Source organism: Tamandua tetradactyla, chromosome 13 (assembly GCF_023851605.1).
Source record: "Tamandua tetradactyla isolate mTamTet1 chromosome 13, mTamTet1.pri, whole genome shotgun sequence".
NCBI lineage: Eukaryota > Metazoa > Chordata > Mammalia > Pilosa > Myrmecophagidae > Tamandua > Tamandua tetradactyla.
Window position 1 is genome coordinate 62,530,413 of NC_135339.1, and position 14,941 is coordinate 62,545,353.

Genomic DNA, 14,941 nt, shown 5'->3' on the forward strand with positions numbered 1-14,941 from the left:
AGCCTCAAACCGTTTCTATTCTGCTCAGGCAGGAGGTGGGGAAGAGGGAGAGCTTGAAGGAGGAGACTAGCGCCCTTGCCTACACCCCGCCTTGTTGGCCCCGCCTTCCAGGCCCCCGTCCCACCCCTTGCCCCGCCTCCGGCCACCGCCCCCTCCTCCCGCAGCCGGTGCCGTGGGGCAGCAGAACCGCGCGTCGCCGTCTCTATGGCCCAGGATCCGAGCGCAAAGGTGAGGGGGGCGGGGAGTGCGGGTGACGGCGGGGCCTGGGCCAGGAGGCGGGGACCAGGCAAAGCCTTCCCCACGTCTGTTCCCTCCGAGCCCCGCCGAGCCTTTCTCGAGGCCAAGCCCCCCAGTCCCGCATAAAGGCTCTAGAGGGGCGCGAGCCAGGCCTCAGGCCGCGCTGAGCGCAGACACGCATCCGCGGAGTCGGATATCCGCGCGGGGCTGGAGTCCGCGTGCCGAGCAGTCTTCCCCGGGATCTGGGTCACGTCTCCCGGCACCTGGCGGGATCGGAGGAGAGCTTGCGCTCGAACTACAGCAGTAGAAACTGAGGTTAGGCGAAAGGAGGGAGCCACGGACTGTCCAGGATTGTGGAGGGGGGGGAGGGGCTTTCTCACTGGGCTGAGAGATCTGCGGCCTACACTAGGCAGGTGAATAGCTGGCATGAAAGCTGAGAGCCTGCAGATCCTACAGCTTCTGTTTGGAGGTCTTCCCTCCCTGGCTCACTCCACCCTAGGACCTAATGGTGGGAAGGTGGTGAGTGTGCAAGGGTTTGGCCCCGTGGAAAAACCTGGACTGTGGGGTATGGGGTGTGGACTGGAGAACTTAAACCCTCTTGTACACTGGGGGTGGGGGTGGGGGGTGAGGAAGCATACCCCGCCTCATCCATTTAGTCCCACCCTCCCAACAGGTTAAACGGGCGGAGAGTTCATACCCAACTCCCATATCTAGAATTGCATTGTATGTGGGGGTTAACTACATGTTTTATCCCATCCTTCCTTTGCCAAAGCTGGGAGCCTCCTCCTGCCTGGGTTAGGCACCCCCTCCCTCCTTTGCAGAGCTGCCTTGACCCAATGCACCCATACCATTTGACGTCAGAAGTCTCTCTCCTACCACCACCCATCCCCACAGACACACACATACTTGGAATCTGGCCCTAGCATTGGGTGGTGTTGACTTTCTGGAAGGGAAGTGGGGTTATGCTCAGCATCCCACTCCATGTGGACACTGGCAACCTCCAAGCCCACAGCAAGAGTTGGACGCTGTATCTTGTGTACTTGTCTCTAGATAGATATAATCGTGTGTTTGAGGACTCTGCAAGGAGTTTGCACTTGACCCTTCTGTGAACATGAGTGTGCCTGACCCACTGTGTGAATGTTTTCTGTGCATATCCCTGCACACACATGTGTATGTGCAGGACCCCCCCATTCCATGAATACATGCCCAGTACTCCATGTGTACATGTGTAGGTTTAGTATCTTCCTTGTCATCCTCTGAGGATGTGTGACCTACTGGGTGAATGGACACCTGAATACAGCCTTACATGTAAATATGTGTGTATACCCATGTGCATATACCACCCTCTTCCAGACACGTGTGACTTAGAGTAGACCTATATGGGTGTCATCCTCTGAATGGCTCTTCTGATCTGGGTGTTTTCCTCCTGCCCAATCCTAGAGACCCATACCTTGTAGCCAAACAGCCCTTCCCTCCCCCACGCCTAAGCAAATAGGAGGCCCCAAAGGTAAACAGGTGTGTCTACACAGTGGGGAGTGGGGTGCTATGGCATGGGTTTGGGGTTTCCTGCTATCTCAGCCCCAGCCCAGAAACTGTACCCTTTCCATGGTCGATGGACCCTCGTCTCTCCCTTTCATCTTCCACCTCATAGTCCATTCTCTCCCCCTGTGCTCTCCCCACTACAATGCTAACCTTCAGCTCTTGAGTAAACTGCTCTAACTTCCTGTTTTCCCTCTTGGCAGCTCCTGGTACCTTCCCTCTCTTCAAGGCCAAATAGTTAATATTTGACCTGGAAAGGAGCTGAGAGGCTGGTGGCCCCTCTGGCCCTGTCTGTGGACCTCCTCCACACCTCACCCAGCCCAGGAAGCCCTGAGAAGCGCCTCAGAGATTGGGAGGCCTGCCACCACCGCCACCCTCATCCCCAAATGGTTGGCCTGAGGGAGGATCCAGGTATGGGAATAGACTCCAAGACAGGCAGGGGAGGTGGCCAAGAAAGGCTCAGGGATCCCATTTCCTTTCTCCACCTTACTTATATCACAGTTAACTGATCTGCCTTGAACTCTATAGCCTCCTGCCTAGACATTATACCTGTGCCCCTAGGGGGAGCCCAGACCTCCACCACCACCACCCAGCCTGTGAGTGCCTGTTTGCAGATAGGGCCACGTGTGGATGCCCAGCCAAAGGGTGCAGCACAGACTCCCACGGGCTGGGCAGAGATGTGCACCCCCTTGGAGAGGAATGTTGGGGAGGAGAAGTGTTTAATTAAAGAGAAATTCCAGAGGGAGCTCTCAGGCCAGGGAAAAGAAAAAACAAAGGGAAAACAGGACAAAATAAACAAAGGCCCTTTAAAGCTCTCCGCCCAGGCTTCCCTGCTTAAGGCACTCCCGGCAGGCAGCAGAGGCCACTGCTGCCCAGTTGAGTCTCCTTGTTAAGAGGAACTGGGGCATTCTCCCTAAGAACCCTGGCTCCTCTCCCTAAAAACCCTGGCTCCAATGAGATAGGGGCCCACTTGAGCTTCTGACTCAGCCAGAGGAAAGTTGTACCTTGGGTTTGGGGTGGGGGTATCTGGGGTCTTGTAAGGAGGGTGAATTCCATCCACACCTCCAGCATCAAAGCACAGAGATGGACAGAATGACTGTGAGTCAACCCTGGCATGGGAGCTCTGTGGCTGCTGGGCCTCCCTTCCGTGTCCCCTGAAGTCTCAGGGAAAGGCCCTTCACCTTCCACCCCACACATAGATCAAAGAGCTTTCCCCCTGCCCCCCTGCTTTTTCTTCAGAAAACGGACCTCAGAGAAGCAGGACTAACTACACTGTCTGGGGCAGAGTGGCCCCATCAAAGACCTACAACTCCTGTGGCCCCACAACTCCCTCCTTCACCATGGAGTTTGCATTTGGCACAGAGAGGCAGTGTGTGATCCATCCCTTCCTCTGACCACTTAGTTGGAATTCCATGGCCACACAATCCTGTGTCCCCATGTCTCCCCGATTCCAGGACCCTCCCTGGCCCCATGACTCCATGACCCCTGTGACCTCATGACCCTGATCTTCCAAGTGATCCCCCTGGACCTCGATTCCTGTGACTGTTCTTCCCAAGTCCTCCCTTTGACTTTGGCCCTAGCTCCCGTTGGGAGTCTTGTTGGTTTGGACCTCCCCAGGAAGATGTGGGGGAGGTTCTGGCCCCTCCTCCTGAGCTTTCTCACAGCAACAGCAGTCCCTGGACCCTTGCCACGAAGACCATCCAGAGAACTAGATGCAACCCCTCGGATGACTATCCCCTATGAAGGTAAGCACTGTTCCCCACCCCAAACCAGTCTTGAAAGCAGTGATAACCAGGGCTGGGGTCAGGGAGACAGCCCCAGAACTTGGCTTATAGCTCCTGCCCTCCCCAGAGCTCTCCGGGACCAGGTACTTCAAAGGCCGAGCCCAGAACTACTCAACACTGCTGCTGGAGGAGGCCTCAGCGAGGTTGCTGGTGGGAGCCAGAGGGGCCCTGTTCTCTCTCAGTGCCCACGACATAGGAGATGGGGCTCACAAAGAGGTCAGCCTCCAGGACCCCGATCAGCCAGAGAATCTTCACTCTCATCCAGCATCTTGGGACCTCAACTCCCCAGAAACTCTGCTAACCTTCCACAGCCCCTTGGGTGGACAGTGCTGCCCTTCCCAGCCCAGGTCTCCCTCTCATCCAATACTTCACCCCCATCCCAATTTATCTGGGGTTCTATGCTCATCATCAGCTCCAAGTGTCATAGGGAGAAGGGAAGATATTGGGGTCAATGCATCAGCCCATTCCTTCCCCACTCCCCCACCAGATCCGTTGGGAAGCCTCCCCAGAGATGCAAAGCAAATGTCATCAGAAAGGGAAAAACAACCAGGTATGTAGACTTCCCTGTCCCCAGCTCCTTTCCTTCTCCTCCACTGGGGATGGCAGGGTGGTAGGGACACAGAAGGGCAGGCACAGACTAACCAGTGCAGCACCCACAGTAAACGTTATAAGTATTGCCAGTGGCAGGTCCTGGAGTCTAGAGGGTTCCCTCGTCTGGCTATGTAACAGATCCACCTGGCAGACTTTTAAAAATACACATTCTCAAAGTCCACCAACCTGGGGATTCTGGTTCCACGGGTCTGTTCCATGGATGGTGTTGGGGCATTAAAGAGGCAACTACCAGAGATTCTGACCAAGGCTGCTCCTGGTGCAGCATGGAGGTAAATGGGGCTATTGAGGCAGGTGGAGTCAAGGTCACATATGGAGAGCCTTAAATGTCTGGCTGGATTTTATCCTGTGTTAATGGTCCCCCTCATGATTTGCACCTAGAAGCTCTCTAGTTTTAATGTGCACAATGTGAGTTTTATTAGAACGCAGATTCTAATTCAGTATGTCTGGGGAATAGCCCGAGATTCTGCATTTCTGATAAGCTCCCAGGTGAACCTGACACTGCTGGTCCCTAGATTATACTTTGGATAGCAAGGCTTTAGGAGACCCTTTTCCAGAGTATGTTCTACATTAAACCTCAAAAGAGAGGTTTAATGATCAGATGAGTTTGGGAAATTCAATCCCATTCCATGCAGCAACATCCTCAAGGCTCTGAAAAGTCCCCCAGTAAAGAATAGGTTGTACCTTGTGATTTCCAAACTCATCAGACCACAGAACCTCCCCTTTCCCCCACCTTTTTTTTTTTTTTTTTACTATAAATACAAACTCTCTCAGGGAAGCATTACTATAAAAATAAGGTGAATCTGGAGTCAGGAAGGGCATTGGTGAAGTGGAGATATTTGAGCATCCTGTGGGTTAGAGGAAGGAGGTCCGACCAGGCTGGGGGAAAGGTGAGGTTGAGTGCCAGAAGACTGACCTGGGGAGAGAGTGCAGGCAGGGAGAGAAATCACTAACAAGGCCAAGAAGGCAAGAGGGCAGCATCTGATAGGCAGAGGAAGCTGTGTGGCCAGAGTAGGGTGAGTGAGGCCAGAGGAAGAGGCAAGACGCAGTCAGGCAGAGCATGGGAGACTCTACTTTCAGGACCCCAGTGAGCCACTGAAGGGATTTTTAAATATGAGAGTGATATGATCTGGTTGCCCTGGAAAGTGGCTTGGGGGGAGTAAGAGTGCATCAATTGGAAGTATATATCTAGAAGGAAACTCCAGACACTGTAACCAGGTGGCTAAGGAACATGGGTGGAAGGGATAACATATCTCTTATTATCCCTCTGCCGATGCTATATCCTTTGTACCTTCTAAATTTTACACAGTGCATTTATTCCTCATTCACTAAATAGAGTAATTTTTGTAAAAAGAGTGGCAGAGGGTTGGGAGAGCTGTCATTGGCTGTTGCAATGTCCAAGGAAGTGGTGATGGTGCTAATTTGGGCTGGGTAGTGGCAGGGGAGGTGAAGTGGACTAAGTCAAAAGACATTTAGGACAAAGAATTAATCATGGAGAGGAATTGGGGGGTGGGGCCTGGGAGAGGGAAGAATTGAAGACAGCTACTGGTTTCCCGGCTGAGTAATAGGATGGATGGATGGAGTAAGGTGGAAAAGACTGGATGAACAAGTTTAGGAGGGAAGATGCAGGTTAGCAAGGAGGCTTTGAGCTTGGTTTTTGATTAGGTGTGCCATGTCTGGGGGATTTCAGGTGGAGAGAGAGCTGGAGCCTGGAGGTAGATTTGGTAATGTCACCCCAGAGCAGATGTGTGAGCTCCAGGACTGGGCAAGATGCTGATGGAGGACAAGCTTTAGTATGTTACGAGCCCCAGAAGCAACTGTATGGGACTGGGAGAGCCGGTTCTGGAGGAGACAGGAGGGGAAGCTGGCAGATTGGTGTGAGAGAAAGCAAAGAATAGAGGAGAGAAGAGGGGTCATACCACTGGGAGGGTGAGGATAGTGTTCTGGGCAGTGGGAAGGTTCCATAGGAATGTTCTGTGGGTAGGAGCAAGAGTGGACTACAAAGCTGGACTACTGGAGGAGGCCTCTAGTGAGGCCAGGGCCTCACAGCTCTTCTCTATCTCCACAGACTGAGTGCTTCAACCATGTGCGGTTCCTGCAGCGGCTAAATGCCACCCACCTGTATACATGTGGGACTCATGCCTTCCAGCCCCTCTGTGCAGCCATTGTGAGTACACCCCAGCGCTGATGGCTGATACCTAGCCCCATAATGGTCTCACTGTGGGCCACATCCCCTTTTTGTCCTCAAGACCACTGATTTCTGGCTCCTAACCCCCCCAGGATGCTGAGGCCTTCACCTTGCCAGCCAGCTTCGAGGAGGGGAAAGAAAAGTGCCCATATGACCCAGCCCGTGGCTTCACAGGTCTAATCATTGGTGAGCACCTGCTAGCCCAGCCCCTCGTCCATGCACACACTGTTCCCATCACGACTCTTGTTGCCCAAGTGTGTCATGTCCTACTCGTGGAGTGTGGCATGTCTCTCATATCTGACATGTCCCTGCCCCAGACGGAGGCCTCTACACGGCCACGCGGTATGAATTCCGAAGCATTCCTGACATCCGCCGGAGCCGCCACCCTCACTCCCTGAGGACTGAAGAGGCACCAATTCACTGGCTCAATGGTTAGAAGGATGGGGCTCAGGATGATAGGGGGTGGGGGGCTGTTTCTTCATTTTCACTACCCCCTGGTGAGGCAGTCCAATCCTGTGTGTTATCCAGTAAGAAGAGAAGGGGAGGGCAGTGTGAGGGTACCAATCTGTTCCAGAAACCACCTAAACCACCCCACCCACAGATGCTGAGTTTGTGTTCTCCGTCCTGGTGCCGGAAAGCAAGGCCAGCACAGAGGGTGATGATGACAAGGTTTACTACTTCTTCACGGAGCGTGCGGCAGAAGAGGGCTCCAGCAGCTTTGCTCAGAGCCGCAGCAGCCACCGCGTGGCCCGTGTGGCCCGTGTCTGCAAGGTGAGTATGGCTGAGACTGGACCGAGGGTGTGGAAGCCAGGCATCTTACCCTGCCACCTAACCGGACCCTATCTCCCTAGGGAGACCTGGGAGGGAAGAAGATACTGCAGAAGAAGTGGACATCCTTCTTGAAGGCGCGTCTCATCTGCCACATTCCACAATATGAGACCCTGTGTGGCGTCTGCAGCCTGGACGCTAGCTCATCAGCCCACACACGCTTCTATGCGGCCTTCACGCTAACCACGCAGTGGTCAGTGCAGGGACAGTGGGGGAGGGTGGCAAGGAACTGGGGGTAGTGTAGGGGCTGGAGCATCTCAACAGGGATGAGATCATGTCAGTTGTGGGAGGGCTGGCTGCAAAGAGGGAATTTCAGACATGTCCAGCTATCCTGGGGCCAGAGGTCACAGTGGCCTGCTGACCCACAGGAGAGGCCCTGTGGGCCTGGAGCCGAGGTTGGCCAGGGTAACAGTGGGCTCCTGCTGGGCATGGAGCCAGGGGGCAGACTCCACTTGGTGTGATTCAGCCTCCTCCCCTGTGTCCCACTCCTAGGAAGACACTGGAAGCCTCAGCCATCTGCCGCTATGATCTGACTGAAGTGCAGGCTGTCTTCACGGGCCCCTATATGGAATACCAGGAGGGTCCCCGGCGCTGGGGCCGCTACGAGGGTGGAGTGCCTGAGCCCCGGCCTGGCTCTGTGAGTGTCCAGGCCTGGAACCAGTGCTGGATAGATAGAGCCCTTGGGAGGGGCAGAAGGGTCTGGCTTGAGAAAAGGTAATGGAGTCCTGGAGTCTACTACCCACGTCTCCCTCCCACAGTGCATCACAGACTCATTGCGCAGCCGAGGCTACAACTCATCTCAGGACTTGCCTTCCCTCGTCCTGGACTTCGTGAAACTGCACCCACTGATGGCTCGGCCCGTGGTGCCCACACGCGGACGGCCCCTACTGCTTAAGCGTAGTGTGCGCTACACACACCTCACAGGGACACCCATCACCACACCTGCTGGACCTACCTATGACCTGCTCTTCCTGGGCACAGGTGCTCCTGACCCCTGGCCCAAACCCTCTAATGACTGCTAAACCTAACCCTTGACCCCTGGTGCCCCCCCCCCAGCTTTCTGGATGACCCCTTAATCACAAAATCCTGGTGACCACTGATGTTGATTCTTTGGGGAATACTCACTACTGGCCCCTAGTGACCACTGACTCTTGGTTGCTGCTGATCTCTGTCACAAACCACAGTGATAGCTGACCCGTCATGAATACCTCTGAACCCAATAATTCCTGCCATGACTAACCTGATGTTCTCAAAACCCTGACGGCCCACCGTCACCAGCTGAATCATTGCTCTGGGCCTCCTGACCACTGAGCTCCTCCCATTAGGCCTGCTGTGGCAGCCGAGAGCAGATCCCATTATTGGGGTCTGACCCTCTGCCCTTTCCATGCCAGCTGATGGCTGGATCCACAAGGCTGTGGTCCTGGGCTCTGGAATACACATCATTGAAGAGACCCAAGTGATGAGGGAGCCTCAGTCTGTGGAGAATCTAGTCATCTCTCCCATGCAGGTAGTGCTTCTATGTGACTCTGAATGTGATCTCACTGGAATAGGGGGAGGGAGTGGGGGAGCAGGGCAGTGACTATGTGTGTGTCTGGGAATAAGAATGAGGGGCTTTGCTGACCAGCTGTCCTTTCTGGCTCTCAGCACAGCCTCTACGTGGGGAGCCCTAGTGGAGTCATCCAACTACCACTGTCCAACTGTTCCCGCTACCGCACCTGCTACGACTGCATCCTGGCCCGGGATCCCTACTGCGCCTGGGACCCCAGCACCCAGGCCTGTGTGACAGGGACCACCACAGCCAACAGGTCCCAGGGTAGAGGGGAGGAGGTGGGGGGAGGGGGCCTTTGTACCTAGGGGCTCAGGACCTGAGTGACATACGTTGCTCTGCCAGCTGTAGGGGGAGTAGGGCCAGCTGTTGGTAACAGCCTAATCTACCCTTACACTGGGGAAACCGAAGCCAGTTCTCCATGTTCATGAATGCTTTTATCCCCAGGACAAAAGTGCTGGTACAGGACATAGAGAGAGGAAACCGAGGCTGTGAGGGCAGCAGGGACACAGGTAAGTGATGCTCAAGTGTGGGTTCACTGCATAATCTGGGCTCTTTACTATTTATTGTCATTTGTGTAAACATGTCTGTGCCTCTGAGTGTCTGTGCCTGTGTAGTAAGGATGACAGGTGGGCTTCTGAATAGTGAACAAAGCAGAGGACTCAGAGGAAAAACAGGTTTGGGCTCACATCGGCTTGTTCTGGTCACCTCTGAATCTGCAGCACCTAGCACAGCACCTGTCATATAATGAGTGCTCAACAGACATGTGTTGTCCAAGTTATAAATGAGGCAACAGGCTCAAGATGTGAAGTGCCTTGTCACTTTCGGAGCTTATAGCCAAGTTGGGGTTAGGGGCAAGCAATCAAGTGATCACACCAATCATGAATTATAATTTTAAGTATTTTTGTTGCTTTTTATGACAAAAGGAATAATGACAACTATGATGAGTCCTCAGACGGCACTTCTGAGTACCTGAAGGAAGAGTAAGCATTAATTGTTCCAGCTGACTTTTACTGAGTACTTAACATGGGCCATGACCTAAAAGCTGATATGTATGAGCTCATTGATTCTCAGTGTTCCTATGAGCAGTTGCCCTTATTATTATCTTTACAAGGGACAGGGACAGGGAAGTCTTAAGCAGCTTCCCCAAGCTAATCAGCCGTTAAGCAGCAGAGTTAGAATTCAAAACTGACCTCCGAGCAGTCTGGCTCCAGAATTCCTGCTTTTAATCATTACTCCATACAGTTCCCACAAGTGAACCTGGCAGTTGTAGGGTGTGGGGTTGGGAGATGACCCCCATGCAGAGGGAACCGCAGCCCAAGAGCACTCTGCATTTTTGAGCAACAGAAGACAAGCCTGGAGCAGTGGGCAGAGGCCATATTGAGAATCTTGGTCTTTATCTGAGAAGCAATAGAAAACCTCTGAAGGGTTTTAGATAGGGAAATGACAGGGACAGGATCAGATAATAGGTTTTTAAAAGATCACCCCACTGCTGTATGGAGAATGAATTAGATGGGGGACAGAGTGGTGCTGGCAGCTGTAGGAGAGAATGAGCAGATCTGAGATAGATTCTGGAAGCAGAATCTTGGAGTAGGTTAAATGCAAAGGTGAGAGGAAAAAAAAGGGATCAAGGGAAACTCCCAGGTTTCTAACTTCAGCAACTGAAGATGGGCAATTTCAGGAAAGGGCCCAGTGTGGTTTGGAAGGGAGGCTTTGGTCTTCATCTTTATGGCATACCTCAGAGACCTCAAGGGAAAATACCCATCATGGGGCAAACATTCAGGTCTAGTGCTCAGTGAAGAGGCTGTGCTGGAGGAAGAGATAAGAGAATCATTGGAAGATGGCTGGAATTGAAACTTCAGGAGAGGATGCAAGCTCAGAATGAGAAGAGAGAGGGCCTGAGACACTGCTCACTTCCCAGGAAGGGTCAACATGAGCCTTCTGTGGGATGGTGAGTGTAGAGTTTAGTCAGCTGTCACTGTGATTCCAGATCTTCTGCTTGGTGCTGGGCACTCAGCAGTAATCACCCTGGCTTGATGTCTTCATACCCTCTGGGATGGGCAGACATTGAACTCTCCTCTGCCTCTCTCCCAGGACCACCACCACCAGTGAAGACCCGCTCTGTGCTCCGAGGTGATGATGTCCTCCTGCCCTGTGACCAGCCATCCAACCTGGCCCGGGCCTTGTGGCTGCTCAACGGGAGCATGGGCTTGAGTGATGGGCAGGATGGCTATCGTGTGGGTGTGGACGGGCTGCTAGTGACAGACACACAGCCAGAGCACAGCGGCAACTATGGCTGCTATGCTGAAGAGAATGGTCTCCGCACCCTGCTGGCCTCCTATAGTCTCATGGTCCGGCCGACCACTCCCGCCCCAGCTCCACAGGCCCCTGCTACACCCGAGGCACACCTGGCACCCAACGTGAGGTTACTCTATGTGCTGGCCATTGCTGTTCTTGGTGGCCTCTGCCTGATCCTGGCCTCCTCCCTCCTCTACATGGCCTGTTTGCGGGGAGGTGGCCAAGGGCATCGACGGAAATATTCCCTGGCTCGGGCCAGCCGGGTTGGGGGTTCTGCCGTGCAGCTGCAAACAGTCTCAGGCCAATGCCCTGGAGAGGAAGATGAGGGTGATGATGAAGAGGGGACCAGGGGCCTGGACAGTGGCTGCCTCCAGATCATTCCCGGGGAGGGAGCCCCAGCCCCTCCGCCCCCACCGCCACCCCCACCCCCAACTGAACTGACCAATGGGCTGGTGGCACTGCCCAGCCGACTGCGCAGGATGAATGGCAACAGCTATGTGCTCCTACGGCAGAGTGACAATGGGGTGCCAGCAGGGCCATGCTCCTTCGCTGAGGAGCTCAGCCGTATCCTTGAGAAGAGGAAGCATACACAGCTCGTAGAGCAGCTAGATGAGAGCTCTGTCTGAGCCCAGCTTCCCTGGACAAATGCTCTTCCAAGCCAGCCCATCAGCCCCAGACTGGGCCGCTGCCATCCCTCCTTCATACCCCGTTCCAGGCCCTTCTCCCAATTTTTTGATGTCCCCATTGGGCTTGCCAAGCAGGCCCAGCCAAAGCCCCCTCTTCTGCCTCCAGAGAGCCACCTGTGAGCAGCCCAGGCCCTCCAGTGTTCCTCAGAGGTAGGTGCTCCCTCAGGCCCAGGTGTTGTATAGACCCAGCCCAGTGCCCCTCTCCATAACTGAGTACTTGGGAGGGAGGATGCCACCCTTCTGCCCTATTCATCTGCCCAAACCTTACCTCCTTCTAGGCAGGGCTCTGCGGGTCCAGATGGCCTCAATGTCACCCTGACCCTGTGTGCTGGTCCTAAGCCAGACAAGACCTCTGCCAGCCACCAGAGCCACCTGAGCCCTGCACACACACCCGTGGGCACATGGAAGGATGTCTGCCTGCTGGGCTGCAGCGCCCCCACTTCTCCCTCCTGATGCATTCTGTGTCATTCCTCTGGGCTTTGGATGTCTTTCCATTGCCACATCCCATCCTGTTTAGGCCCCTCCTCCTTCCCAGCCCCACCTGATGACCTCTTTGGCAAGAGCTTGGGAACAAGCAAATCTGGGGAGGAAAGACTCTATCATTCCTTGCTTCTTCTCCCTTCCTATGCACCTCTTGTGAATCGGCATCCTCACTCCCCCTGGTCACCCTCAAGTGAGAGACAGAGCTCTAGGCATGGCCCTCCTTGACACATACATGGTAACACACCTATTTATGTGCTTACATTTCCACTCATGCACCTTCTGAGCCTCCTTGCTGCCTTGGACCAGGGTCTCTGAGGTTTGGTCTGTGGACATTTCAGAAGATCCTTCTCCCATCTAGCTGTCCTCACTGACCCTTCACTAGGACTGGTGACCAATTCTGCATTTAATGAGCCAACCTCCCTTTTGGGGACCAGACATTTGCTACCCCCAGACCAAAAGGAGGGGAAGGGAGGAGAGATCTGATGCCTCACCTGGCATGTGAAGCCCGTTCTTGGAACTATGCAAAGGGCAGAGGCTGGGAGTTTGGATGCTTGGCTCCCAACCCTGTCCTACCTCACCGGGGCATTTTCAGAGTCCAGGGGCCTCTGAGGTCTCCAGGACCACGTGGGACAATCAAATCTTGACTGAGCTCCCCCATTCCCCTTGGGTGAGGATGACTGTTATTTTTGTAGCTGAGAACGTGGAATCCCACAGGTTTTTACAACCTTCACTCAACCTCTCCCACCTCCACCCCACAATGAATGTATTTATTGTGAAACCGGCTATACTTCTTTAGGAATGCCCCCACTTACCACTCAAGTGGGCAGGACAGGCATGTGACACAGTGGGGAGCCTGGGTTTAGCTCCTCCGCCAGTGGTTAATAAATACCCTCTTTTCCCACAGCTGAGTGGTCTGCTTGATCTAGCTTGGCTCTCCTGGTCACAAGGTAACAGACTTCTGAGTCCATGGAGAAGGTGCCACAAAGATTTCTGCAACCAGAGTTGGCTCTGCTCCATATCCATTTTCAAAGGGAATTAGGATTCTCAGCTTCCATCCTGCTGCCCTGGGCAGGCACACAGGCCCTTTAAAGGCTCATGCTATTCATTGTTCATGGTGACCAGGATATGACAAGAGAACGTAGCAGTTTGAGAATTCATATAAGGGTTTCTAGGTTTTTACTTCCTGGCTCTTTTCTTCACCACCACCTCCATGCTTTTTTTTTTCCTTAGATAAGCCTAGTTGATGTTCCCTTATCTGCCCTCCTGCTCTTCCCCAAGAAGCTCTCAGTTTGCCTTGCATCCCATACCTGCCTACCCCCCAAGAGAAGACACCAGTTCCCTTCCACTCAAAGAGGCTTGGGGGTGAGGCAGCTGGAGGGTAGAAGAGCTTGTTATTGGGGACCAGGCTTGAAAATCATTCCCTCCAGGGTTCAGGCCTAGATGAACCACATGGCTTTGACACTAACTCCCCGGAGGGGTTACTATATATTCTGCTTCTGGTTTTAGAATAATGAAAAAATAGGGCTTATGTCTAAAATATGTGTATATTTTGAAGTAAGACCTCAGGGGTGACTTTGAGTAAATTTATTAACATTGGTTTTCTAATCTGTACACAAACTTCACACATATAAAGCACCTAGCCCAATGTCAGGCTCACAGGAGAGAATAAGGTGTGACCTGTGGCTCAGTGGATGCAGCAACAGGACATCAGGGTTTCTCTTAAGCCAGCCTCACATCTCAACTTGGATTTCAGAAAATAAGGGCTCTGTAAAACCTTGAAGCCTCTCAGGCTTCAGGGATGCTGCCAGAATAGGGACCGTGGGGCCTCCTAAAAGATAAAAAAAGATAAAGCAGCCCTCCCTTACTCCAAGCAAAAGCTTTGGTGTCTACTTCCCCACTGGGGGCTCCATTTGTCTTCTTGGATTCCCCAAGCCAGAAGAGGTAAGAACCACTTCTGTTGGAGGAAAGCTCCAGAGCCAGGGGTTGAAGTGGGTGGGGCGACTCTTCACTGCACCCGCACTTGGGCTGGGTCAGGATCTTGGACCTTTCGAGGGCGCAGCCCGCTGCGTATGGTCGGTTTGTTAGTGAAGGGGTGCCACTGGCCTTGAATGCTAGGGTTGTCCGTGTGGAAGGGTTTGCGAATGCGGATGACGTCCAGGCCCGACTGGTCCGCCAGCTTCTGCACCAGCGTCGCGATCTCCTCGGCCGATTTGCCCTGGATGTTCTCTTCGCGCACAGCCCCGTTAACTGGCCAGAGGGAGGCGGGAGTGAGAGGAAGCGGGTCGACCCCAATCAGAGCTCAATCAAGAAGTCCCCGATCCCACCCTGCCATCCAGTCCTAGCCCGGCCCCACTCACCGTATTCGGCTACTACTTTCGGCACCGAACACCGACGCGGATTCACGTAAATTACGACCCCTGGGTTCCGCCGGGCGAAGTCAGTCACGTCCCGTTCCACGAACTCTCTGAAGAACAGGGACGAGTGAGCGTGGGTGCGCCCTGTGCCCGGGGTTGTGCCCCCAGCCCTTCGGCCGACTCACCTGGCGCCGCGGGACGAGGGCCCATCACGGCTGAGGCTGAGGCTGAGACGCTGCAGCTGCTGCACGTAGCGACCCAGCCCATTATGGAGGACGCTGGCTAAAAAGCGACTCGAAGTGCCCCTCGCCGTCATGGCGACAGGTCAGAGCCGGCGGAACTAAGTGTCCGGGGGTGGGGCGGGATTAAACTCCGAGGTTTCTGGTTCC

General features: G+C 54.0%; 2 protein-coding genes across 5 annotated transcripts; one reads left to right on the forward strand and one right to left on the reverse strand.

Moving 5' to 3' along the window:
* The first annotated feature begins 3,271 nt into the window (after positions 1-3,271).
* On the forward strand, positions 3,272-14,761 carry SEMA4G (semaphorin 4G). Of its 3 annotated transcripts, none has more exons than XR_013161696.1 (15): positions 3,272-3,521; positions 3,628-3,776; positions 4,048-4,110; positions 6,238-6,336; positions 6,450-6,543; positions 6,675-6,788; positions 6,959-7,128; positions 7,209-7,378; positions 7,678-7,822; positions 7,944-8,166; positions 8,577-8,692; positions 8,830-8,990; positions 9,179-9,243; positions 10,826-11,865; positions 13,103-14,761. XR_013161696.1 is itself a non-coding variant. In XM_077125752.1 (14 exons), exons 1-14 carry the CDS (start codon positions 3,272-3,274, stop codon positions 11,653-11,655), a joined length of 2,649 nt encoding a protein of 882 aa, XP_076981867.1. In that variant the 3' UTR covers positions 11,656-13,099. The 3 variants fall into 3 exon arrangements, 1 of the variants encoding a protein (XP_076981867.1); XR_013161695.1 differs by lacking the exon at positions 13,103-14,761 and adding an exon at positions 11,994-13,099; XM_077125752.1 differs by lacking the exon at positions 13,103-14,761 and having other exon boundaries at positions 10,826-13,099.
* Positions 13,768-14,936, reverse strand: MRPL43 (mitochondrial ribosomal protein L43). 2 transcript variants are annotated; one of them, XM_077125767.1, is made up of 4 exons: positions 14,738-14,936; positions 14,556-14,662; positions 14,302-14,445; positions 13,768-14,026 (listed from the first exon to the last, which is right to left on the reverse strand). In XM_077125767.1, the coding sequence occupies exons 1-4, from the start codon at positions 14,866-14,868 to the stop codon at positions 13,929-13,931; spliced, it is 480 nt and encodes a 159-aa protein (XP_076981882.1). In that variant the 5' UTR covers positions 14,869-14,936; the 3' UTR covers positions 13,768-13,928. The 2 variants fall into 2 exon arrangements, with proteins under 2 accessions (XP_076981882.1, XP_076981881.1); XM_077125766.1 differs by having other exon boundaries at positions 13,768-14,445; positions 14,738-14,929.
* Between the last annotated feature and the right edge of the window lie 5 nt (positions 14,937-14,941).